At 41.8% G+C, this 25,648-nt stretch overlaps 1 protein-coding gene across 1 annotated transcript; it reads right to left on the reverse strand.

The window, feature by feature from the left end:
• Window positions 1-3,424: 3,424 nt before the first annotated feature.
• On the reverse strand, window positions 3,425-23,848 carry rnf11a (ring finger protein 11a). Its single transcript, XM_020534542.2, has 3 exons — window positions 23,502-23,848; window positions 14,464-14,633; window positions 3,425-8,550 (listed from the first exon to the last, which is right to left on the reverse strand). The coding sequence occupies exons 1-3, from the start codon at window positions 23,688-23,690 to the stop codon at window positions 8,379-8,381; spliced, it is 531 nt and encodes a 176-aa protein (XP_020390131.1). The 5' UTR covers window positions 23,691-23,848; the 3' UTR covers window positions 3,425-8,378.
• Between the last annotated feature and the right edge of the window lie 1,800 nt (window positions 23,849-25,648).

A 25,648-nucleotide genomic window follows, 5' to 3' on the forward strand; every position in this document is an offset into this window, starting at 1 on the left:
GCCCAGAAGTAGTGGTGGACGCTGGTACAATTACAACATTTAAAAGGCATCTGGATGGGTATATGAATAAGAAGGGTTTAGAGGGATATGGGCCAAATGGGACTCAATTATATATCTGGTAAACATTGACAAGTTGGAACAAAGGGTTGGTTTCCATGCTGTTTCTCTCTATGACTGTATGTGGGCATTGCTGGCTGGCTTACATTTATTGGCCATCCCTATTTGCCCTCAAGGTGGTGGTAAGCTGCCTTTTTGAACTGCTGCAGTCCATTTGGTGTACGTATGCCAACAATGTCATTGCGGAGGGAGTTCCAGGATTTTGATCCAACAATAGTAAGAAAGAGTGATATATTTCCACATCTAGATTGTGGGTTGCTCGGTGTTTCCAGGTGCTGGTGTTTCCATGTAGCTGTTGCCTTTGTCCTTCTAGATGGAAATGTACGTAGATTAGGAAGGTGTCATCAAAGAAGTTTTGGTGCATTTCTGCAATGCATTTTATGGATGGTACAGACTAAGCATCAGTGGTGAAGGGAGTGAATGTTTGTGGATATGGTGTCAATCAAATGGGCTGCTATGTTCTGGATGGTATCGAGCTTCTTGTGCCTTATTGAAATTAACAGACATTGGGAAAACAGATGAGTTGCACACTGCAAAACTCCTAGCCTCTATCCTGCTTTTATACCCAAAGTATTTCTACGACTAGTCTAACATTCTATTAGCTTTTCTGGTTACCTTTTTATATTTGTGCACTAACTTTATTGATTGGTTTACATTGGAATTCTAAACTTCTCCACAACTCCCTGGACCCTCATCATTAAACAAAAGCAATTTCACTTTGTCTTTCCCAGATCTTAGTGGAGATTGGTTTCCCACCTCCATCTCCATTTGTCATAATTTAATCTGTGCCCCTTTCTAATTTATTTATCATCCCATCTGCCCAATGTTAATGCATCTAAACACCTTTTTTTTTCCTTTTGTTTTACATTTGCACCTTTTAAAATCACATTTATTATTGATTTCCCAGTCTGAACATCCATTTTTGTTGGCATTTGTATAACTTCTCTTTTAGGCTGAAACTCTCTTACCTTGTTTATTGGACAGACTTGCTTAACTATTTCCTCAAAACTGCACTGAAGTGCCAACCAAAACATGTTTTACTTTCTAAAGTTCACCTATCTTTCTCACGTGCATTATAAAGACACATCAACAGGAGATTATCACTTTTGAATGTTCTTCAAACATGAGGAGATTGGGAAAAGGAAATGTCAAGCCATTGGGCCAACCTCTGTTCCAACACTGTTTACAGATTTACAAAACCACTTCTGTCACTCTCTTATCTCCCTGGTACCTTACTAGATACAGACAGCAAATGTTAAACATGAGCTTTGGGCTGACAATTGGTACCTGAAATCCAACACGCTCAATCATGCACTACAATGGAAGTCCTATAGAGATATTTTAATCAACCTGTTCAGATATGTTATGACACACATCTGGGGCAACTGGGACTCGAACATGGGCCTTTCACCCCAGGGTTGGAGATACTTTGCTTGAATTATAAAATCAATATTGTTCAGAACAGAACATCCCAATTTTGGTCTCATCTAGTGGGAAACACAGTATTGATTTCATCACTTCCTTCTGAGGAATTTGCATGCAAAGACAGAAAGAAAAAAAATCGTGGGATGATAGTGTTGCTCATGAGGCCACCACGTTGTTCATTTCAAATGTCCTTGAAAAGGTTGTGGTAGGCTGCCTTCTTGAATCATGTCAATCAAACAATGTAAGTACTTTCTTGGCGCTCTTATAGGATTTCAGGATTTTGAGCCAGCAATGCTAAAGCAATAACTATATATTTCTAAGTCAGGATAGGTTTAAAAGGGAACTTGCAATGTTTGGAAATCCATTTGGTTCTTCTAGGTGGTAGAGATCTGGAGTTGTAGTGAGCTACTGCAGGGCATCTTGTTGATGGTGCACACTGAAGTCATGCAGTCGACCATAAGATACAGGAGCAGAATTACACTATTCAGTCCACTGGGTCATTCCGCCATTTGATCATGGCTAACATGCTTCTCAACCTCATTCTCCTGTCTTCTGCAAGAACCCTTGATCCCCATACTAATCAATTCTGTTTTGATTTAGTCCCTTCTCCCTACCACATCCTCCTCCTATGCACCCCCCAACTCCCTTTGATGGTTTGCATTGCCCATAATGGGCTTTGCATGTAAATATTCAATTTTTGCACTGGTGTTTTACTTACTACTTGAAAAAAAACAAAAAGTCAGTGTATTTTGGTGGTGGGAACTCAGTTGTGTACAATAGCACTTCTTGATAGAAGAGAGAAATAGCCCATCTCTGTCGTAAATAGACTCAATGATTTGGACTCCACAACCTTTTGCGGTAATGAATTCCACAGATTCACCAACCTCTCGCTGAAGGAATTCCTAACTCAGTTCAAAAGGGTCGTCCTTTCACTCTGAGGCTTGCCATCAAATCCTCGTCTCTCCTACTACTGGAAACATCTTCTCCACGTCCACTCTATTTAGGCCTCTCAGTATTCTAGAAGCTTCAATAAAATCTTTCTAAATTCTATCGAGTACAGACCCAGGGCTCTCAACCACTCTTCATATGACAACCCTTTTATCCCCAGAATTATTCTAGTGAATCTTCTCTAAACCCCCTCCAAAGCCACAACATTCCAAATGTGGTCTGACCAGGGCCCTATATTGCCTCAGCAGTACATCCCTGCTCTTGCATTTTACCCCTCCCTAAATAAATGCTAACACTATTGCTTAACTACCAACTGCACCTGCACGTCAACCTTAAGTGAATACTGAACTAGGACTCCTAAATTCCTTTATGCTTCAGATTTCTGAAAAATTTTCCCATTTAGAAAATAGTCTATGCCTCTATTCTTCCTACCAAAGTGCATTACCTCACTTTCCCACACTGTATTCCATTTGCCACTTCTTTACCCAATCTCCTAGCCTGTCCAAATCCTTCTGCGGCCTCCCCGCTTGCTCAACAATACCTGTCCCTCCTTCTTTGTGTCATCTGCAAACTTAGCAACAATGGCAACAAAAACAGAGTTGCTGGAAAAGCTCAGCAGGTCTGCCAGCATCTGTGAAGAAAAAAAAAAATCAGCGTTAACGTTTTCAGGTTCGGTGACCCTTCCTCAGAACTAAAACAATCTCCAACAATGCCCTCAGTTCCTTCACAGTACAGGGAATGAACATTTAAAGGTGGTGGATGGAGGAACAATTAAGTGAGCTGCATCGTCCTGGAAGGTGATGAGTTACCGGAGTTTTGTCTGAGCTGAACTTGTGGAGATACGTGCCAAACCAAAAGACAGGGGAAGGAGCTTGCTTATTTTTGGGCGCAGTTCATATCCAATAATATCACCGATGCCATAGAAAACAACCTGTGGAGTTGATAGTTTATTTTTTTCAAAAAATATACATACTTTTACATGATTTGTTACCAGCAGCTAGTATAAACCAACAAAAGATATCATTTGTACTCAAAATCAGTGGAGTATTGGGCAGTTCTGGATTGCAACATTTTGACTGAAATGTGTTCAGGTAGATCTGGGTTACAAAAATGAATTAATGATGACATCCATTGTTAAGGTCTGAGCTGAGAATCTCTGAAGAAGGCAGTCAGCAGGAGTGCCCGTCAGTATCAAGAGATTGTGTCCAAGAGCTATTGTATCTTGCTGCAGTCATTGGCAAAAAAAAACCAGACACTTTTACACTCAAATACATATCCAGGATATCACTGCCCAAGCTGGAGCAAATGATGCTTGTGCAAGATTGAACAGAATACAACAAACTTGCAGATTTCAAGGCAGCATTAATATAGAAAGTTCTTTGTTCAAACTAAACTGCCATTGTACCATTAGGAATACACAGTGACTGTAACTGGAAGAGTAACCTCTTATAGAGGAACAGGAATTCTGCCAAAGTGCATCCAACCACAAGTGGAAGCTGTGTATATACTCTTTCCCATTTTTATTCAATTTTGCCACTTTAATCTCTGTGGCCACTTACTTGTGGAAACTGCAATTCTTGGGCTAACACTGAAACAATCTCCAACCTCTGACACTCGGGGTTATTTCCATGACCTATATGAGAATATTGGCAAAACGTTGCCCTTACAATACCAAAAAGTGCAGCTAATATTTATATCCTCAAACAAGTTAGTTTTCTATTGATCTGTTATTTTCCCCTCTATTCAGGGAGAGTAAATCTGTAAACCATGCTTGCCTTTTTCTCAATGGTCAGTTCTGCAGATACAAAGGAGGTGCTCTCTAGTAGAAACATAGGGTGTACTGGCTGCTTCAATGTACTTCTCTTAACCTAATAGCATAGTCAGCAACCCACTCACCCAGAGTGAGATCAATATCACAGTCACCAAAGGCTTCAGAAGCCTGTTGTTGTCAGTGGGCACAGTATAATATAGAAATATTTTTAAATGTTTGCACCTAATATCTTCTAATGTTCAGTTACTACTGCCAGTTCCCAGTGAAATGTGATAAATGGCTTCCAAGGCTGGAGGCTCTTTGCCCACCATTTATACAACATGCTAATTTTCCATGCAAGTCAAACTCCTGTGACATTACACAATCCAGGTAAAGAGACGTTACAGAGAGTCATTGAACTGCAGGACAAAACCATCATTTTAGTTCTCATCAAAATCATACTTTGCATTCATATTTTTAGATTTCTCTGATAAATTCCTATGTCCACATTTATAATGGGAACCATGTGTGAGGGTTCAATAAGTTTCCACAGGAAAACACGATTCCTAACACTAACCATATATTATAGTTCTCAAGTATTGCACCTGACCCACATAGATTTCAGTCACAGTCTGGAAGGTTAATTCCATGAAATTCTCATTCCATTTGCCCCTCTCCGAAGAACAAGCCAGGTATCACTCTCCCTGACGAACAGATGAGTCAACCAGCATTCCTCCATCCCAAATTAAGAGGACTAAAATTAGTAAACACTAAAAGCAAAAATGATGCTTTAAAAAAAAAACCAATAAACTGCCGACACTCCACACATATATCTAACTGAAAAATCAAACAGCCACAAACCTCTAATTGTGAGTGAGTGCAATCTGGGAGACATGTTAGTCTGCAACAAGACTTGTGACAGTGTACAAGTTGAAGAACACTTCCGAGCCTTCCCCCAGGTAAAGGTGTAATACTTATCCAGAGCCCAAAAAGTCACAGGTTTCATTATTGGTTGGTATTGAATCAGTTGAGACATGTGCTGGGCTGAAATAATTAACCAAAGGGTGACAAGCTCCTGAGACTGCATTTACTGGCCCTCAGATAGTTTACATTTCAGTTTACTTACCTGGAAGTGCCTTGAGATCACTGACATACCTCAGCAGCCAATACTTATCCAAATATCTTCATAGCAACTGGCTCTCTTAGGACCCAAAAGCAGCCAATTTTAGGAATTAGTCCCACTGCTGGTACATGAGGGCCCCAAGACTGCTTTTTAATCCCACTTGTTGGGTCCTGAAGGCCGCAGTAAAGCTCAGATCCTCTCTTTATTCCTGGTCAGTCCACACAATGGAGATGCCCAGTAATACTGGGCATGGCTGCAATGATTCACCTCAGAGCTTATGTAACACTTCGAGAGTTGCAGTATCAGCACATACCTCTGTAAGGAGAATATGCAGCCAACACCAGTACAATTGTGAGACAGTGAGAATCAGGTTCAGGAGCAAAGAGGAGGATTGCCCATCTTCCAAAACTGAAATCAACTCCAAACAACGTTTGTGTGTAACTTCTGAATGCTAATCAACAGCTCTGAGCATTTATAACATTCAGCATTTGACCCTTTTGGGAGTAAATGGTACCATCTGATAACAGTCTGCAGTTTTAACTTTTAACTTAATACTTTCCTTAAAAACAAAACAAAATTAAATAAACATTTTGTACAGTACAATTTGAACCCAGACAGGTTTTGCTCATTCACGTTCTTATCCAGGTAACACAGGAACAGGAAGTGACCGTCCAGCCTCACATGCCTGTTCCAATAACCAACAGGATCACAGGTGATCCACGAGCAAACTCCACATACCTGTGTTACACTCATACTGCTTAATACCAATGGCGAACAAACATCCATCAATCTCAGATTTAAAACTAACAAACCTAGTTTGCACTGTCATTCATGGAAACATGTTCAAACTCTCACCACCATTTGCGTGAAGAAGTGTTGCCCAATTTCACTCCTGAATGGTCTGACAACCATGTTTATAAAAGACCCCCCAAAATCCTCAGGCAAGTTGGAGGCATTATCCAAGCTAATGATTCAGGCCAAAGTTTTGTAAACAAATAAGGCTGCTCCAGAGTACAGAGCCAGGTAGACCAGGAAGGTTCCAGTTTTAATTCCTAGTCTGTACAGGATCAATGATAATGAAACGATAGAGCAGCAGCAGCAATGGGGAAGCACACGCACAGATGGCACCAAGGTCAATGGAGTTGCCCGAGGATCGCCTTTAAACTCTTTGAAAGGTGTATCAAAACAATCCTCCTAATTTCTATATGGGATATAAAAAAAGGCCTTGCTGCTTTCCCAAGCTAACTGAAGTCTACAGGGCCAGTACAAACACATGAACTGAATGGCTTCCGTCTGTCCTCCATCATTTGATTATTCTATTTGGTTGCTATTTTTCCAGAGTTTTTTTGGTTCATTAGATTGTACTAAATCTCCTAAACTGATACTTGAGCAAGCTCTCTAGAGTAAATATTAAAGTGCTGACAGATTGCTACAACAATAAAAATCTTGTGGGGCCAGTCCCTCTCAAAGACTGTGGGAGTTCAACTCCCCATTCTACACATCACCGTTGTTGGGAAAAGGACTTAACCAGGTCTCTGGTGTTCAGAAGCCTGCTGCCAGGAAATGTCTTGGTTCTTCTCCAAAAACAGCCTCTCCTATAAATCCCCTGTCCCCCTCACTACAGTGCAGAGAAACACACGGACTTCACACAGTACTTCCAGCTGGCTAGAATCAGGAGTCCGGTGTCAGGGAAGATGGTTGAAGCATCAACATTAGATGCTCACACTCAATCTCACTGATTTGACACAGAACCCAGCAGATTCTGAACACTCCAAGCAGTTTAAGAAAAATACCAATCAGGGACATTGCCATGCTGCTGTCCTGCTTACCAGGTTATGATATCAGACAAGTTGCATTAAAATCTCAGTTGTCCCCAGTACAGTGCCAAGCCAGCTGATCTCAGAAGGGGACTTCAATCACAGTGGGCTACTTCAAACTCCCTCACTGCCACAGGAAGTTTAGTCAGGATTCCTGTTAGCCCAGCAACTGCTGAACAGGGGGCACTCAGCTGAAGGACAAAGCAAGCAGGTGCATCGAAACAATCATCAGCTTGAAGCCTTTTTAGTCACACACCATCTCAAACTGGAAATCTACTGGCATTTCCTTCACTGGGTCCAATCCTACAACCCCGTCTTAATGGCACTGTGGGTACATCTGTAACATAGGACAGCAGCAGTTTAAAGTGCAATCCACCACCACCATTTCAGGGGCAGTTAGGGATTGGCTATAAATGCTGACCTTGCCCGTGATGCTCCACACACTGTGGATGAACTTCAATAAATAAGCTGCAGCTTCCTGACCCCCAGGTGAATAACTTTCCGACAGTCACTGTCTAGTTTCTTAATACTGCAGAGTTTCAGGAGAAAGGCCAACATTATATTTGGGCTCTTTGTCTCCACAGGCAAGTCATTCCACTGTCTTCTATCTATTCAGGTGGCCTCTTCCAATCACCACGCTGACCCACTTCATGTCCAGTTCCAAAACTGTGCCCTGTTACATGAGCACAGCAGGCAAGCAAAAAGCATAACCACCGTGGTGAGGTGTAAGGGAGCTATCATCATCTAAATCTCAGCAAGAGGGAGTGTCCGAAGCAGCAGCAATGCAAAAGTAAAATCCATCTTAAAAGTCAAAAGCTTACAAAGCTTTTACTGTGGTCTTCCAGTAAGGAACACAATGCATAAGTGGCTAGGTGGACGGTGACTAATACTGAAGTACAGAAAGTCAAATCAAAAAACGGCTTTCTTGCTGTTAGAGTGGGACTACTGCCCCCACTTTGATTTTAATCACTTCCCTTTTAGCCAGTTAATGTTAATTAGAAGATCTGGCCAATTGATTGTTTTCCCAGCTGAAAAAAATGCACCGTCTCGTACCCACCTAGAAGCTATGGTGAGACAAAAGGATACTTCTTTGGTCTGAGTGAGTGCATGATTCTTTTCCCTATCCCTCCCCACCTTATTCTCCCCCTTTTGGCAGCAAGACACTCAAAAGTGCAACTGGACTTGAAGCCCAATTAAGTCAGTTGGTCTCGTAGGATGAGAGCAGAGCTGCGTCTACAGGTTCCATACATGAAGGGCACGTGAAGGACCTCATGAGCCACTCGTCAATGCAATCCACGTGGTATATGTGCATGCATGGCAGAAACCGAATCGGGTCACCATATACAAAGTCCATCATACAGATCACACACCTAGGGAGTGGAGACAAAACAAAAATATTAATTAACCAGTACAATTTTACAGTGGGTGGGCAGGGCAAGAACAGATCTCAGGGATTCACGTACAATTTCTGAAGATGGCAAAAACGGTAAGGATGCTGTTTTAAAATTAAAAAGCACAGAAATACAGATGCTGAGCTTTGTAAATAGGGTCACAGTGGAAAGTTATGCTAAAACTTTATAAATCACTGATTAGGCCTCAGGTGGAGTATAAAATTCAATTTACTTTAGGAATGATGTTAAACCCTTAGAATGGCTGCAAGGAGATTTGCTAAAATGGGGCCAGTGATGAGGGACTTAGGTTATGTAGCAAGACTAGAGAAGCTAGGGCTGTTCTCCTTTAAGCACCTAAGATTGAGAGATTTAATAGTAGTTTTCAAAAATTATGAGGTGTTTTGAGAGACCAGATAGGGACAAATTGTTTGTAATGGCTGGAGAGTAGTGGAGATAAATTCAAGATAACAGAGGAAAAACTGGGAGGGAGAGGATCCATGCAGGTACCAATGACATGAGTGGGACCAGGAAAGAGGCTGTATACAGTATGAGGGACTAAGCACCAAATTAAGCAGAACTGCTGAGCCACATTCAAATTGGATTAGGGTAACTAAGATTAGAGAAATAAATATACAACTCAAAAGACTGGTGGAGCAGAACCAAGTCCTTCTTTGTGAGGAACCGACACCAAAACTGGGGAAAATGGGATCTGTACTATAAAGGCAATCTCCAGATGAAGTGTACTGGGATCAGTGTTCTAACTAGGGAAACTAGAAAGGGTTTTTAAAGTAAATAGTGGGAACAAGGATCCAAATGTGGGAAGTTGTGGTAAATCAGTAAGTAGAAACAAGGCAAAAGAGGTATTAATATGGGAAATGATAAACAAACTATGGTAGGAAGGGATAGGGAATCCGATAAATCAGGATAGGGATAGGTGGAAGGAACAAGAAAACTACAATCACCAGGAAAATGGCACTGAGCACATTATCGAAGCTGGGAGTTGACAAGTCCGCAGGGCCTGATGTACTTCATCCTAGGGGTGTTAGAAAAATTGGCTAGAAAGTTAGTTGACATTTTGGTTTTAACTTTAGTTCCAAAGATTCAGGGATGGTTCCATTAGAGCAGAAAATAGCAATTGTAACTCCTTTATTCAAAAAGGGAGACTGAAAACACTAATCCACAGGCCAGTTAGATTAACATGTTTCATAGGGAAGATCTTAGAAGATATTATTACATACATTACAGCACAGTATTTTGAAAATTTCACAGTAATCTGGCAGAGTGAACACAGCTTCTGTAAAGGAAATGCTGTGGATAAAAGGGAACTGGTGGACGTACTGTCTTCTGGAACTCAAAGTAATTTTGTTAAGGGCACCATCAAATGCTATTGTGGGAAATAGAAGCTCATGTTGTAAGGGGTAACAGATCAGCATAGCTGGCAGACTAACATGAAACAGAAGACATAAATGCATTATTTTCTGGTTGGCAACATGAAATGCATGGTGTTCTACAGGGCTCAGCAATAGGATCTCGTGTTTATAATTTATTTAAATTACTTGAATGAAGGTACCAAAGGTACAGCAGCAAATTTGCTGATGACACCAAAACATGTAGGAAAGTAAGTTGTAAAGATGATATTAGGAGCTGGCAATAGGAGTATAATGTGTGAAAATGTATAAATTTCCACTTCATCAGGAAGAATGAAAACACAGCATGTTATTAAAATAGGGAGGCATTGTCAAGTTCAAAAATACAGAGAGTTCTTGGTTTCCTCGTGCACAAATCACAAGGTCAGATTGCAGCTACAGCAAGTAATTAAAAGTATTGTTTATTGTAAGGGAGTTAAATACAAAAGCACATTATGTATTAGTTACACAGGGCATTTTTAACACTATATCTGGAGTACTGTGCAGAGTATTGGTCACCTTATTCAAGGAAGGATGTAAAAACAATGAAAGCATTTCAGACTAACACCTAGAAAAAATGGGTGACCTTATGAGAAAAGGTTGGACAGGCTATGTTCCTACCCTCTGGAGTTTAGAAGAGGCAACTTGATTGAAATAAAAGATCCTGAGGTATCTTGACAGGATAGGTGTGGAGAGGATGTTTCCTCTTGTGAAAGAATCGAGAACTAGGGAGTCAATTTTTTCAAAATAAAGGGTCACCCATATAAAATACATTAATTTTGTTTTCTTACAGAGGTTTGAGAATCTTTGTAATTCTCTTCAGCAAAAAGCAGTAGAAACAGAGTACTTGAATACTTTTCAGGCAGAAACAGATAGGTTCCTCGCAACAAGGGGGTGAAAGTTTTTTGGGATAGGCAGGAATGTGGCATGATCAGATCAGCCGTGATCTTAATGAATGGTGGAGGAGGCTCGAATGAACTATTACTAAGTCACACTGTCAGATTCAACTGTAACTTCCAAAAGAAAATTAGATAAATACTTAAAGGAGAAAAGGATAATCTAAGAAACTATATACCAGAGAGTCGCTGGAGTGGCAGAAGCTGAGGGTAGACCTGATACAAGTCTATAAAATTATGAGGTGCAGAGATAGGGATGACGGTCAGAATCTTTTCCCCCAGAGTTGAAATGTCTAATCCTAGGGGGCATGCATTTAAGGTGAGAGGGGGAAAGTTCAAAGGAGATGTGAGGGGCAAGTTTTTTTTGCATAGAATGTGGTAGGAGTCTGGAATGCACTGTCAGGGATGGTGGTGGAGGCAGATACGATAGGGGCATTTAAGGGACTTTTAGATAAGCACATGAATATGCAAGGAATGGAGGGATATGGACCAAGGGCTGGCAGAAGGGATTAGGTTAATTTGGCATCATATTTGGCACAACATCATGGGCCGAAGGGCCCATTCCTGTTCTGTATAGTTCTATGCTCTAAAAAAAGCATGCAGTGTTACAGGGAAAAATTGCGCAAGCATGATTAATTGTCTAACTCAGAGGAACGATGAGCTGCAAAGCCTCCTTCCGTACTGGTGACTCTGTTGAACTTATTTTTGACACAAATTTCTTTTAATGACTGCCCATCACACCAAAGATTTAGGAGGCAATTTAGCAGCCAAAGGAAACTTCTGTGCTTTCTTGTGAAAGGGAAAGCAGCAACTCAGAATGGAAACCAAAAATAACACCACTCGACCTGAGCCAACCTCTTGTGTTTTCATGCAATGATAATTACAGTACAGGACAAAAATGTGGTAAACCTCACTTAGTGGACAGCCAGTCTGCTGACATACATGTGAATAAGCATCACTGGGGCATAGTACCAAAGAGTGAAGCATCCACAGAAAAATCCACCCTCCTTAACAGTCAGCAGTGAAACAAGGGAAGGGAAGAATATTAGCAAGTAAATAAAATCCTTGTTTTATGCATCAAGCATCCTGACAGTTTTTTGATCTTATCCATTCTGCACACTTGAGGATGTTATTGATGCTACATAATTGCAGTAAGTCTGTCATAAACAGGAACAATGAATACACAGAGAATAGACTGACAAATCTGATGGTTCCCCATTTTTGACAATATGCCACATGTGGCAGAGACCTCATCCAAGTCACAGTCTGTTGATGGTCATGTGCCCAGACCATGTGACCATGAAGGGTATTGCATCCAATATCTGATCCTTTCCTCGCTTGACACCCATGGATCACCTTGGTAGAATGTTCCCTTCCTGTCATAGGATCAAACTGAAGAAACCCACTCTGCTCCTGAAAGCTAGGCCTCTTGAGGTCAGATACAAAGATGACATTGAACCTGGGATTCACTGAATCTTTGTTGCTTACTGTCACACTTGGAACAGAATCCACCCAGAACCCAATCAAAGAAGCTATTAATACCAGTTGAAGAAGGTCCTAACTTGAACCATGGAATGGGGCAGCACAGAAGGCCACTCTGTCTACTATGCCCGTGCTAGCTCTCTGAAAGAGCTAACCAGTTAATCTCACTGTCCTTCTGCAGCCCTACAAATTTCTTCTTTTTAAGTATAAATGTGTGGAGCTGTAGAAAGTAGATGTGGCCCCTAATGAGTATTTTGCATCATAATTCACCAAGACAGACATAGATGATGGTGAGGTTAGGGAGGATATGTTGATATTCTAGACCATGTCGATATTAAGGCGGCAGAAGCGTTGGGTGTCTTGAAAATCATGAAGGTAGATAAGTCTCTAGGGATTGATGGGATCTCTCCCAGGATACTCAGGGAGGCATGGGAGGAAATTACTAGGACCTTAACAAAGATCTTTGTATCCTCTTTAGCCTCAGGTAAGATCTCAGAAGACCGGAGAACAGCCAATGTTGTTTCTTTGTTTAAGAAAGGCAACAAGAATAATCCAGGAAATTATAGGCCGGTGAGCCTTACATCAGGAAATTTTTGGAGAAGATTCTTAGGGACAAGATTTACACGCATTTGGGAAAGAATGGACTTCTAGGGATAATTGGCAAGGGAGATCTTGTCTCATATTTGATTTGAGGTTTTTGAGAAAGTGAACTGATGAGGGTAGGGCAGTGGATGCAGTCTACATGGGCTTTAGCAAAGCACTTGACAATGTCCCTCTCACAGGCTGGTCCAGAAGATTAAATCACATGGGATCCACAGTAAGTTGGTTAGTTGGATACAAAACTGGCTTTGTCATAGACAACAGAGTAATTGAGCAGCAATATTTTTCTGACTGAGGTCTGCGGCCTGTGGCGTTCCTCAAGGATCAGTGCTAGGACCTCTGTTATTTATATATAAAAATGAATTGGATGGTAAAGTAGGTGGTGATGACACAAAAATTGGAAATGTGGATAGTGAGGAAGGTTGTCAAAGGATACAGATCAGTTGGGCAGAGAAACAGCAGATACAGCTTAATCTGGACAAGCATGAGGTAATGTATTTTGGGAGGTCAAATGCAAGAGGAAGTATACAGTAAGTGGCAGGACCCATAGCAGCATTGAAATACAGAGGGATCTTGGGGTGTAAAGTCCATAGCTCCCTGAAAGGGGCAATATAAGCGAATATGGTGGTAAAGGCAGCGCACAGCATGCTTGCCTTCATTGGTCAGGGTATTGAGCATAAAAGTTGGCAAGTCAATGTGCAGCCTTATAAGACTTTAGTTAGGTCACATTTGGTGCATTGTGTGCAGTTTTGGTTGCCATACTATAGGAAGGATGTAGTTGTTTTGGAGGGGGTGCCAAAATGTTCTTTTTTTTTTTAAACTTACCAGGATGTTGCCTGGCTTGCAGTATATTAGCTATAAGCAGAGATTGAACAAACTTGATTTTTTCACGAGAGTGTCAGTGAATGAGGCGACGACCTGATAGAAGTAAATAAAATTATCAGAGGCATGGATAGGGTAGATAGTCAAGAGTCTTTTTCACAAGGTGGAAAAGTCAAATATTAGGGGACATAGGTATAAACTGAGATGGGAAAGTTTAAAGTAGATGTAAGAGGCACAGAGGGTGGTAGGTGCCTGGAACATGCTGCCAGGGAGGTAGTAGAAGCAATGACTAAAAGATATGACTAATCAATGTTTAAGAAGCATTTAGACAGACGAGTGAAAAAGCAAGGAATAGAGGGATATGACCATGTGCAGGCAGATGAGATTAGTTCAGAATGGCATCATGGTTGGTGTAGACATGGTAGGCCAATGGGCCTGTGTCTGTGCTGGGCTGTTGTATATATATCCCTTCTGAGAGTTGATCTGCTTCCACAACCCTTACAGCTAATGCACGAAAACTCGCTCCAGAAAGAAAATTCATCAAATCTCTCTGCTGGAAATTGTCAATTATTTAAAGCTGGACATTCTCTCTATTTACTCAATTAGAAGCCTTAGGAGACGGTAATGAGAGTATCTCAGCTTCCTGCTACCACCAGTTCAATTTCCAACAACGTACTCATACTCACTCCTTGATTTTCTTGTTGTGGGTTTCCTTGCCAAAGTCAAAGCTGCCTTTGGGAAGGTGTTGGATTAGGCCAAGCCTCTGTGCTATTCGGATCTGTTCTTCCTCTGTCAGTTGAGTTGCCAGCCGGGTCTGACTGGGTGTTGGGTGATAAACTGGAATTTGCACTTGTTCCTGAAATGCATGCAATTCATGTGTTAGGGAACAACCATTCCAGTATGCAACAAGATTCCCAACATTCACTTCCTCCACTACCAATGCACAGTGCCAGCAGTGTGCACCATTTACAAGATGGATTGGAGCAACTAACCAAGGTTTCTTGTGCAGTACCTTCCAAACCCATGACCTCCACCACCTAAAAGGACAAGGGTGGCAGGTACAGAGGAACATAACCACTTGCAAGACCCCTCCAAGCCCCACACCATCCTACCATTCTTTCGGTGTCACTAGGTCAAAATGCCAGAACGTCTCTTCTAACAGTGTTGTTAGAGTGTACATACCCCTCACTGACACCAGTGTCTGATCAGTGAAGATTAAATTTTTTCCATTGGAATTAGGTGAATATTTCAAAAGGGTCTTCGACAGGTACTGCAGCATGAGCAACTTACAGGGTCACAAAAAGCTGGAAATTACGCATCAAGCAGTAATACCCTTCCAAAGAGTCAGTACAAGCAAGATACGCTGAATGGCCTCCTTCTGCAACACGAGTATCATTCCATGGTTCAAGAAGGCAACTCAACACCACTTTGTCAAAGATAATTAGAAATGGACAATATACAGTGGCCTTACCATCAGTACTCTCATCCCATGAACTAACAACAGAACAAAATACAGATAGGGAAGGCCACTAAGCTCCTCTTTGTCCATCCATCCAGTTTGTGAGGTTTTTCACCCTGACACTCCCACTTCCAAGGCAAGAAGGGTCAATACCCACAGTACACAGATTTAGTGTGACTTGTCAGAGCAATACAAGGAAGCTTATTTTGCTTAAAAAATATAAAGTGAACACACTGCCTCAGAGGGGAATGTTTCAATAGAGGAATGTTTGCAGGCCTATAGAGGTGCGAGACTGATTTGACAGCCTGTGTCATGGAGCTGGCAGAGGCTCACTGGACTGAATAAACTTCCTTTGCGCTGTATTTTTCTATAATTCTACTGTCAAATTTTCCAAAAATCAAGTGTCAGGCAGGAAATGCATTGCCTGGTAAGATACCAGTTACATGGACCAAGAAAGCCTGAGGTTCAATTCTTGGTCTCATCCGAGCATTCAAGGGTTAGGAAACGGCAAGAGGGACAGAAGGGAGGGGAGGGAAGAGGGTGGAAAAATAAGCACTAGACCTGGCCCAGTGTTGAGTGGGTGTTAAGCAGGGACAATACAGCCTTACAGAAGCAGCAGTCTCCTGGCATTCAATGAGCAAAATATGGATATTAGACATCTGCCAGTAATGAAAAACATACTCACACCATCCAAAAAAAATGGTTTGAAATATCAAGGGAACACCAATCTAGTAAGTCCATCAATGCTTCTCTAAATAATTCAGAACTCACGGCTCCTAATTAGATTGTAAATGCAGCAATGTGACAAAGTAGTTGCAATAGATTGTTGAATTACTCATGGGTTACCCAGGCCACTTCTTTAAATAAACTGCTGGTCAGCAAAGAGGACAGGCATTTAATTAAGAGGATCCCGAAGTAACTTGCACTAAGATCATTGCTTTCCTTACACTACTGTTTCCCCGACATTGTGCATGTCTCACAGCTGTTTAATGTTTTGATTACAGCACTGGGAGTTTGTGTTATTAAGCAACTGGATTGTGAAATCTTTATCCAGTGCAATGCTTTAGATAAGTTGTGTTTTTATGAACATATCCTTAAGTAACAGTCTGTTTTCATCCAGGCCCAGTTTCAGTACTCTCATAAACTGCTTGTTTTATTGAGGCTTTAAAGATGGTAGAGTGGAAGCTGTGGCTCAGGGATAGCACTCTCGCCTCTGAGTCAAAGATTCATATAAACTCGGGTAGGTGTAGACAATTTGCCCCTCAAGCTTGTCCTGCTATTTGCCAAAACTGTGGCTAAGCTGACTGCAACCTTAACTCACTTTCCTGTCTAATCTCAATATCTTTCCATTCTCTTGTCAATCTAACTTTGTGTAAAAAAAAAATCCAATGCTCTTGCCCCCACCATTCTCAGAGAAAGAAAATTCTACAGACCTTATTTTCTTTTAAACTGTCACCTAGTCCTAGTCTCTAGGGGACATCCCTTCAGCATTCACCCTTCCAAGTCCCCTCAAGATCTTACGGTTCAACAAGATGACCTCTCATTCTTCTAAACTCTAACGGACAGAGGTCCAACCTCTCCTCGGCCTCTCCATACCAGTTTAAGTTCTGCTCAAGAAACCTCAGAACGTAATCCTGACTGGCATTCCCAGTCTAGTCCTCAGGGAGTGCTGTGCCGTCAGGTTAGACATTAAACTGAGGCCTCTCTAGTGTTCTCCAGTGATCGGGAATGACTGAGTAACCATTACTTTGAGAGCATCTGAATTTGGAGGGGAAGGGAGAGGAGTGGGGGATGCAAATGATTGAATTACAAAAGCCTGCTTGTTAGCTACAGCAATCAGTGCTTATTGTGAGGATATGAATCTTTGTTTAAGAACTAATGTGTAAAACATTGTGCCACCTGATTCTCTCAAGCTCCCATCCCTTGTGCGCCTGTAAAGCAGATCCACAGTACACTCACTAACACCAAATCAAAACTTTACTGAAGTTGCTTTCAGTATTCGGTTAGCATTCTGCCAACTTAACATACAAGCATTTGTTCTCTCAAGTTTGCTCTGGCATTCATCAGATCATCCTGACCTTCTAGCTCAAAGCCACCTGAGGTTGAATCAAATCCTGTTTATCTATTTCATATCACTTGATCTCTTCAATATCAAGAAATCTACTCATCTCTGTCTTGAACATACTCAATGACTACATCTCCACAGTCCACTGGGTAGAAAATTCCAAAGATTCACCATCCTCTGAGTGAAGAAATTCCTCCTCATCTCAATCTTAAATGGCCTGCCCCTTAGTCAGAGAATGCATCCTTGATTTTAGATTCCCAACCCCAACACCGTCAGGAAGTATCCTCCTGCATCTACCCACTGAGCCCCATAAGAATTTTGCATGATTCAATTAGATCACCTTTCATTCTTCTAAACTCAAGAGAATACAGCTCAGTCTCCTCAAAGTTACCTCATAGGGCCAATTTGCCAAACCAGAAATCAATCTGCAAAATCTCTGCAGCACTCCTTCAATGGCAAGCACATCCTTCCTTTGGTAATGAGTCCAAAACTGTACATAATACTCATAACAACATATCCACTAACCTATTTTATCTACTTAGTGTACAAGCAGGGTAAAGAAAATTGAAATTTATAATGTGCAATTCTGCACATGCAAAAATTAACCACAATACCTCCAGAATAACTCCATCTCTGCCTGCATTAGAACAAACAGCAGCATCAGCACATTTGGAGACAAGTTAGGGTCCCCAGTTAGACTTAGGATCCTTGGGAACCCACCCAATGGTGTACTATACCACAGGTACTTGTTCTTATTGCATCCAAATTACTGGAGTGCATGACACAGCAGACCATTTGGCCCATTGAAGAGCAATCCAGTTAGTCCTCCTCCACTGCCCATTGTCTATATCCCTGCAATCTTTCCTCCAAGTATTTATCCAAATCTCTTTGAAGGTGACTACTGAATGTGCATCCACTTCTCTTTCAGCCAAGTATTCCAAATCCTAATCACTTGTTGCATAAAATAAATTTTCCTTATGTAGCCTTCTATTTGTTTTATTTTCTTTCATGGGACATGGGCTTCACTAACACATTCAGCATTTGTTACCCATCCTCAACTGCCCTTAAACTGAGTAGTCCAGACCACAGGAAAGGGTAACAAATTTCCTAACCTAAAAGGACAGTAGTGAATCAGAGGGGTCTTTTACAACCATTCATGATATTTGGTATGGGCACCATCACTGACACTAGTTTCACGTCCATGACTGGTTAACTGAATTAAAAATTTTGCCATGTTTCATGGCAGGATTTGGACACGCGCCCCCAGAGCAACAGCCTGGGCCTCTGAATTACTACTCTATGGACATTGCCACCGACTCCCCTGTTCAGGGCCTCAATCAAAACGCCAGCTAACTGTGCCACTCAAGACACAGCAAGCATTAACACAGTCCTTGGTGAACAACCTATCTTACCGAATTAATGTCAAGGTGAAACATTAGTGGACAATTGTGAGGATGTAACATGTTTAGTGCTTAATAAAAAGTAGCCTCCTGAATAAGTACTACAACTGCGAAAAATCCTTCAGTAATTTCACCAGCATGTCAGTCAACCTGTCTGCTTCTCACTTACGGCGCTCTGTTCTCGGTGAGCTCTTTTCCCTTTGTGTTCCTCCCAAATTCTGATCCTCTCTCTTTTACTCTCAGCCATGTTGCACTGTTTCACTTTCTCACTATACCCGTGGCTGTCTCCCTTTCTCTTCTCTTTTGTGTGTTGCTCACTCTTTGGTCTCCTCTGGCTTTACTGCCTCGATTCTGTTCTTCTAATAAGCCCGCAGTTATCTGTTATCGTAGCAATCCTGTCTGTAAAAGAAAACCCATGTGGTGATCAGTGTTGTGAACCCCTGTGTTTTGTTGTAAAGTGCAGAAACAATGTCCTCTGCACTGTAAACTGGGTCTTAATATTTTTTAAGATGTTTTGGACAGCGTTCCAGCAAGGGTACTTATAGCCACAAGCTCCAAGTACAGTCAATTGCTACATGTGAGATCTAACGTCTATTTGTATCCATCATTATCATAGCTTAGCTCCCACTTTACAGATCTCATCGCCATTTGTGGCTCTTGAAAACACTGACCATTTCACAAGCTTTTTTTGTGGCAAAAATGGATTTGGCCATTAGGCCACACCATTAGAAAAAAAATGCAAGGATGTAAAGGATGTCACTGCTATTAGTACTCAGTCTACATGCCACAGCAGTCACTGCTGTCCTAGAGTTTACGACGTGACAATCTCACGTCCCTCTGAAAGTTCAGGAATTCCTGTCAAATTACTTCCCAAAACATCAAAAACAAAACCAGAACCTAAGTAACACATTTCATAGGGGGAAGGGTTTAGAAGCACCTTAGTAAAAAATTGCTCACAGTCGTACCTTCAAAACCAGTGTTTGGTGTGTGGTGAATCAGGTAGAACCCTTATCATGTTACTGAGTAAAGCATCATTGCTTGGAGTATTCCTCAACCATGGCACTATCCTGGATTGACCACAGCAAGTATGCCAGTTAACAGTGCCACTCAGTATTCAGTGAGCAGTATTGAGCCTTGGTGGACATCCAACTTTTTCAAATGAAACAGTGATGCATTACTGGACAGTCGAAAGGATGTCAACAGTTTCAATGCCGAGAAAAAAGGTAAGGCAACCTCCTGAACAGGTACAGTCCAAGAGAATACTCTCAATATATGATGCTGTTTTCACAGGGGACCCTACCATTACTGGCAATGAGAGTTACGGAAACAAGGGAAGTGGATGGAGTTAATCACTTGTGATCGACCCAAAATACAGAACAAACATATGTAGCTGAATGGCCTACTCCTGTTCTTACATTCTACACTTTCAGCCATTTAAACTTGTTACACTGACAATGTTTCAAGCAGTTCCAAAACAGCTCAATGAAAAGTTCCAAATATACTTAATTTTTGTTGGCTGCTCAAGCTCCTTCCTGCAAAATCTAACATTTGGAAAAAAAATTCAAAATGCCATACTTCACCTCTTCACAAATGCAGACCACAGGACTCCTCGATACTGCAGTAGCTGTGTCAGATACAGCTTAATGTTCTTTTACTCAGACCCAACAACAATGCTCACCTCCATTCTCATAAATGCACCTCATAACATTGTTATTGCCTTTACACACACACACATAATCAGCAGCTGCATTTAAAGGCAAAACTGAGGAAGGAAGGAAGGAACAGAAATTTATGATGGAATTAGAGGAAGTAGGGCAGCAGCACGTTTATGTGGAGATTAAATGCTTCGATAGTCACATAAATGGCTAGATCCGGTGTATCGCACCATCAGAAATAACTTGTCTGCAACTACTTCACTGAATCATGTAAACACTAGATTATATCACCCACAAGCAAAGAAACATAGGCAAAGGCCATTCAATCACTCGCACTAGCTCCAACATTCAAATAAATCATTGCTATCTTCGACCTCAATGCCATTTTTGCACTATCCACACGTTTCTTGATGCCATAAGATTTCTAGAAACCTTTCAATTTCTGTCTTGAACATGTTCAATGGTGGAGCCTCTAAAGCCCTCAGGGTTGGACAGAATTCCAAAGATTCACTATGTTCTGTGTTAAGAAGTTCCTCTTTGTCCTAAAATGGCCTACCTTATTCTAAAATCGCATCCCCCTGGTGAGACTCACCCCCAAGGGAAACATTCTTTCTACATCTGCCCAGTTGAAGCAGATACAAGGAAAATAATGTTCTAGACTTGAGGGGCAACATGAAGTGGAAGGGGCTAGGAAAATAGAAGGATAATTGAAAAACTCCTTATAAACTACCCTAGACATGCATCATCATTTTGTCAGCAAGGACATATCAAATTAATAAAACAACTTGTCAGAATATTTGAATCCTTTGTCAGTTTATACATAAATTTAGGCTTCAGAATAATAATGAAAATAATTGGCCTGATAGAGAATAAAATTAGAAAGGATATGTAACTTGTACTGCTCTGAATGGAGACTAGCAAAGTTGATGAAACAAAAACAGTAACTCATACAGAAAAAACCTTGAACCCCTTTAGAACGATACAATCATTCACAAATACAAGTGGTGCAGCAGTTAGCACTACTACTTCACAGCACCAGGGACCCAGGTTCGACTCCACCCTTGGGCAACTGTGTGGAGTTTGCACATTCTCCCTCTGTCTGCGTGGCTTCCTCCCACAGTCCAAAGATGTGCAGGTTAGGTGGATTAGCCATGGGAATTGCAGGATTACAGGGACAGGGTAATGCTGGGTGGGATGCTCTTTGTAGGGTTAGTGTGGACTTAATGGGCTGAATGATCTACTTCCACAATACAGGAATTCTACGATACAAATGAACTATTAAAATTATCAGAATCAGTAGCCTGCTCCAATACGGTTTCATGTGTTTGATCAATTACTGGGAAAGTTCTGTCAAATCCACATACTCCCGTGGGGAGACAGCTCCAAGAGAGCCGATAACCCTTCATTCTCGTCTTGGCAAGCTAATGGACTGTGAAATGCATCACAGGCAAGCCCCATTCCATTTCTCTTTGAAACATGGGTCAAAAGTTGTGAACAGGAGCAGGAATCCTGCCTGTTTTTGCACAAACTTCACCAGAGAACCACATCCAGTACTAAAGCTGTCCAAGCTAGCTAGGAATCAAATATGGATTGCCTGTCCTCTTGGAATCATACCAGCTACCACATAAGCCTCAGGATGGAAGGATCCTATTAGAATCTATTGTAATAACATTTGAGCATAAAAACCAACTTGATGCTCCAGTACAGTAGTGAGTGTGCTGCACTGCCAGCATGCCATCTCTTAGAAAAGTTAAGTCAAAGCCCTGTGTATCCTCTCTGCTGGTTGTAAACATCTTCTGACACAATCCAAAGAGTAGGAGTGTTTGCTCTGGTGTTCTTGACCAATGTTGAACTTTATAAACAAAGATGATCTGATCAAGATGTTTGTACGGAATCACCATGTTCAATCCTGTTCTCCTAAATTACAACAATCCCTACAGAAGTCTGTAAAAGGCTGTCTAGCACTTTGGAACTTGAGGTGGAGAAAGACACTACAGAAATGCAGACTTTTAATATGCTTGGAGTTTTTTTTAAACTGTTTGGAAATACTTATACTAAACCTGGAGCTCATTTTTGCATTCCAGCTCAGTGTTTCTGAAGTTTGAGCTTTTTCCCTACTCCGAACCCATTTTGAGGCTTCAAAATCGTAACAACCCCTCTGTGAGGATTGTGACAGTGGGGGCATGTTAGAAGCAGATACAGCTTTACAGCTTGGGAAGGGCTCCACTGCTGGCTCAGATATTGCATCTCCAAAATGTCAAACTGCAACCAACCTGGGGTTCCAATCGCCACATTAGGAAACCTGACTCTAGTCAGCATTTTGGAAGCCCACTGACAGAATCATTGCAACATAAGGAATTTATGGCAACGCATCAATTTGTGTTTTTGAATACTGGGTTAAGGAGCCACCAACTGGTGATGATGTGTCTCCACTGTCAGCTGTGGCTCAATGGGGTGTACTCTTACCTCTGAACTAGAACGTTTGGGGTTCAAGTCTCAATGCAGTGACATCAGCACAAAAACGAAGGGTGACTCTGCCACAATAGTGGCAAGACAATAAAGTATTTTGCAGTGTTCAAAGGGAGATTGTGAACGGTGCTATACAAATGCAAACAAAAACAGCTTCAATGAACTATTTTGGGAATGCAAAGGGAGATCGGGAAACAAACTATTTAAATGCAAAGTTTATTTTACAGTTATAAAGTGTTTTTATAAAGTATTCCATGGGGAGCTAAGGAAGGTGGTGAAAGAAGTTAAATAAATGCAAACATTTAAGTAGAAGTGTTTAATATTCTGGGGTGCAAAATAAGCTAAAGAAGTGAAAAGGTTTCTCATTTTCGTTAAAAATGCTTCTACAAAGTAGGTCATAGGGTGCAAAAGGGGGCCGTGAAAGGCGCTTTAGAACAGCGAACAACTCCTTGTTCAGTTGGTAGTTTGGTAACACAAGTTGAGAACGTGAAAGGCTCTATATAAAGGCGGTTGAAGGAGGTGAAGACAAGAGGTTGTAAAATGCGCTACACGGGTGCACAAGATTACTTTCACTGGGATGCGACCCCAATTATGTGCATGTATTGTATTAAATTGATATGTTTCTTCTTCTCCTTCTTCTGGCGGTTGCTATTTCCCCTGTTCCCTACACACCGACCTGGTAGAGCGGCGAAGGCGGCAGTACGAGCAGCAAGCCCGGGGCCGGGGACTCTGAATCCTGCGCTCCCTCCGCTGAGGCTTCCCCTCGGGCGGCCGCTCCCTCGCCAGCGGCTGCTCCGGCGTAACTCGCCGAGTCATTCAGCAGAGAAATGTCATCGCCCGACTGCGATTTGAAGCAATTGCCCATAGCTGTTTTTGAACTTGAGAGCTCGAGTCATTCGAAATACAAACGTTTTAAAATTTCCCCAAGAAGAAAAAAAATCAACAGAGCGCCACTCTCGCTTCGCCCGCCACAACCTCAGGCGCCGCCGCCATTTTACTCTCCGCCTTCTCCCTCTCCCGACCACCCCATCCTCACACAAACCTGATGGACGCGGGTTTGATTGACGTGCGTCTGCACCCAGTCGCAGGCGACGATCGCGCAAGGGAACCAATCACAAGCGAGGGGAACGCGGAGTGTCGGCGGGAGGGCAGTCTCTGGTCGGTACAGCCGAACTTGCTCGCTGGTTTGAATGGACTCCTGAGGCTTTGCAAACTGGGGGCCGAGACCACCCCTCCGCGGAGGGAGGGGGCGGGGCGTGAGGGGACGGGGCAGACGTCAGATTGACAGCGACAACCGCCATTCACAGGCCAGCCCCCGGCTTAGCCAATCAACACCGACGATAGGCGGGACTTGTCACTAGACGGAGCAATGATGCCTGACATTGTCCTGAATAGGCAACGTCAAAGGCAATGCTTGCCTGTCTTTCACCGTTGCAGGTTCAATACCGTGCCTCCTACCAGCGTTCAGACTTTATTTGCACTTGCAATCTCTCATTAAATTGTGTTCAGTGTTGAAGTTACATGACGTGCAATAAAATTCAATTCATGCCATACATTCCACTTTTAGGCACTTCAATACATCCTTAATATTTACGACATAGTATAAGGGGGGTTGGGTAACTTGGTTGGATGCCTTATTTGCAAAGCACAGGAATGCAACAGTGTGGATTCAGTTCCAGCAGTGGTTGTGGTTACCATGAAGGTCTCTACTTATCTTCTCATCTCCACCTCGACATGGTGACCTTTAGGTTAAACCATCACCAGTTATCTCTCTCTCTCTGACTACCTGGCCTGGACTTCTCATGTAGATGTGACAGTCAATAAGGCACTCAACACTTCTTCCTCAGCAGGCCTGTCCATAAGGACCCTCACCAACTTTTACAAATGCACCATAGAAAGCATACTAGTCTGGTGCATAACGACCTGATACAGTAACTGCTCTGCCCAGGACTATAAGAAACTACAGAAGGGTGTGTGCATATCCAGACCATCACAGAAGCCAACTTTCCATCCATAGACTCCATTTACACTACTCGCTGACACAAAGAATACATCAAAGACCCCTAGGACCCTGCTAATACTCTCCTACAACCTCTCCCATCATGCAGAAGATATAGAAGCTTGAACACATGCACCAACAGGTTGAAGAACAACTTCTTCCCTGCCATTATTTAGATTGTTGAATGGGCTCTCGAACTTCAAATAATGTTGATCTTATCAACGATGATCTTAGTTTGCACGCCTCCTCTGTAGTGTAACCTGTATGCCTCACTCTGTCTAAACACCCTATGATCTGTATGTCCTCACTTATTATGATCTGCCTGTACTGCTCGCAAACAAAGCTTTTCACTATACTTAGGTATACATGACTAAAGCAAATCAAATCAAGTATACAGCAAGCAAAAACAAACTGTTAGGGAAACTCATCAAGTCTAGCAGCTTCTGTGACGAGAAAAAATGTTGACATGTCAAGTCCAGTGATCCCTCTTTACTGGATTCAAAACATTAATTTTTCTCTTCAGACCTGCTAAGTTATTTCAGCAATTTGTTTTTGTTTGTGTCACATCTCCAGCAACCACAGTTTGATTTACTTAAGTATACAGCATACATAAATAAATCAACAAATTAATTAAAACTGGCATAAGAATCAAAGATTCTGAAGATGTCATCTTTGACTCAAAACGTTAACTCTTTCTCTCCACAGATGCTGAATTTCTACATTTTCTATGCTTATTTCAGATTTCCTACATCCACAGTATTTTGCTTTTATTTGAGAATCAAAGATGTCTGGAGGAAGGTCAACAGATTCAAGAACAGCTTTTT

The sequence above is a fragment of the Rhincodon typus genome, chromosome 38, assembly GCF_021869965.1.
Source record: "Rhincodon typus isolate 14 chromosome 38, sRhiTyp1.1, whole genome shotgun sequence".
Classification (NCBI taxonomy): Eukaryota; Metazoa; Chordata; class Chondrichthyes; order Orectolobiformes; family Rhincodontidae; genus Rhincodon; species Rhincodon typus.

Coding starts and splice junctions, on each gene's coding strand:
- rnf11a (XM_020534542.2), bottom strand. CDS start 23,690: ATGGGCAATTGCTTCAAATCGCAGTCGGGCGATGACATTTCTCTGCTG. Junction 14,634..23,501: donor CGCCTTCGCCGCTCTACCAG/GTCGGTGTGTAG, acceptor CATGCATTTCAG/GAACAAGTGCAAATTCCAGT. Junction 8,551..14,463: donor CACAACAAGAAAATCAAGGA/GTGAGTATGAGT, acceptor TCCACTCCCTAG/GTGTGTGATCTGTATGATGG.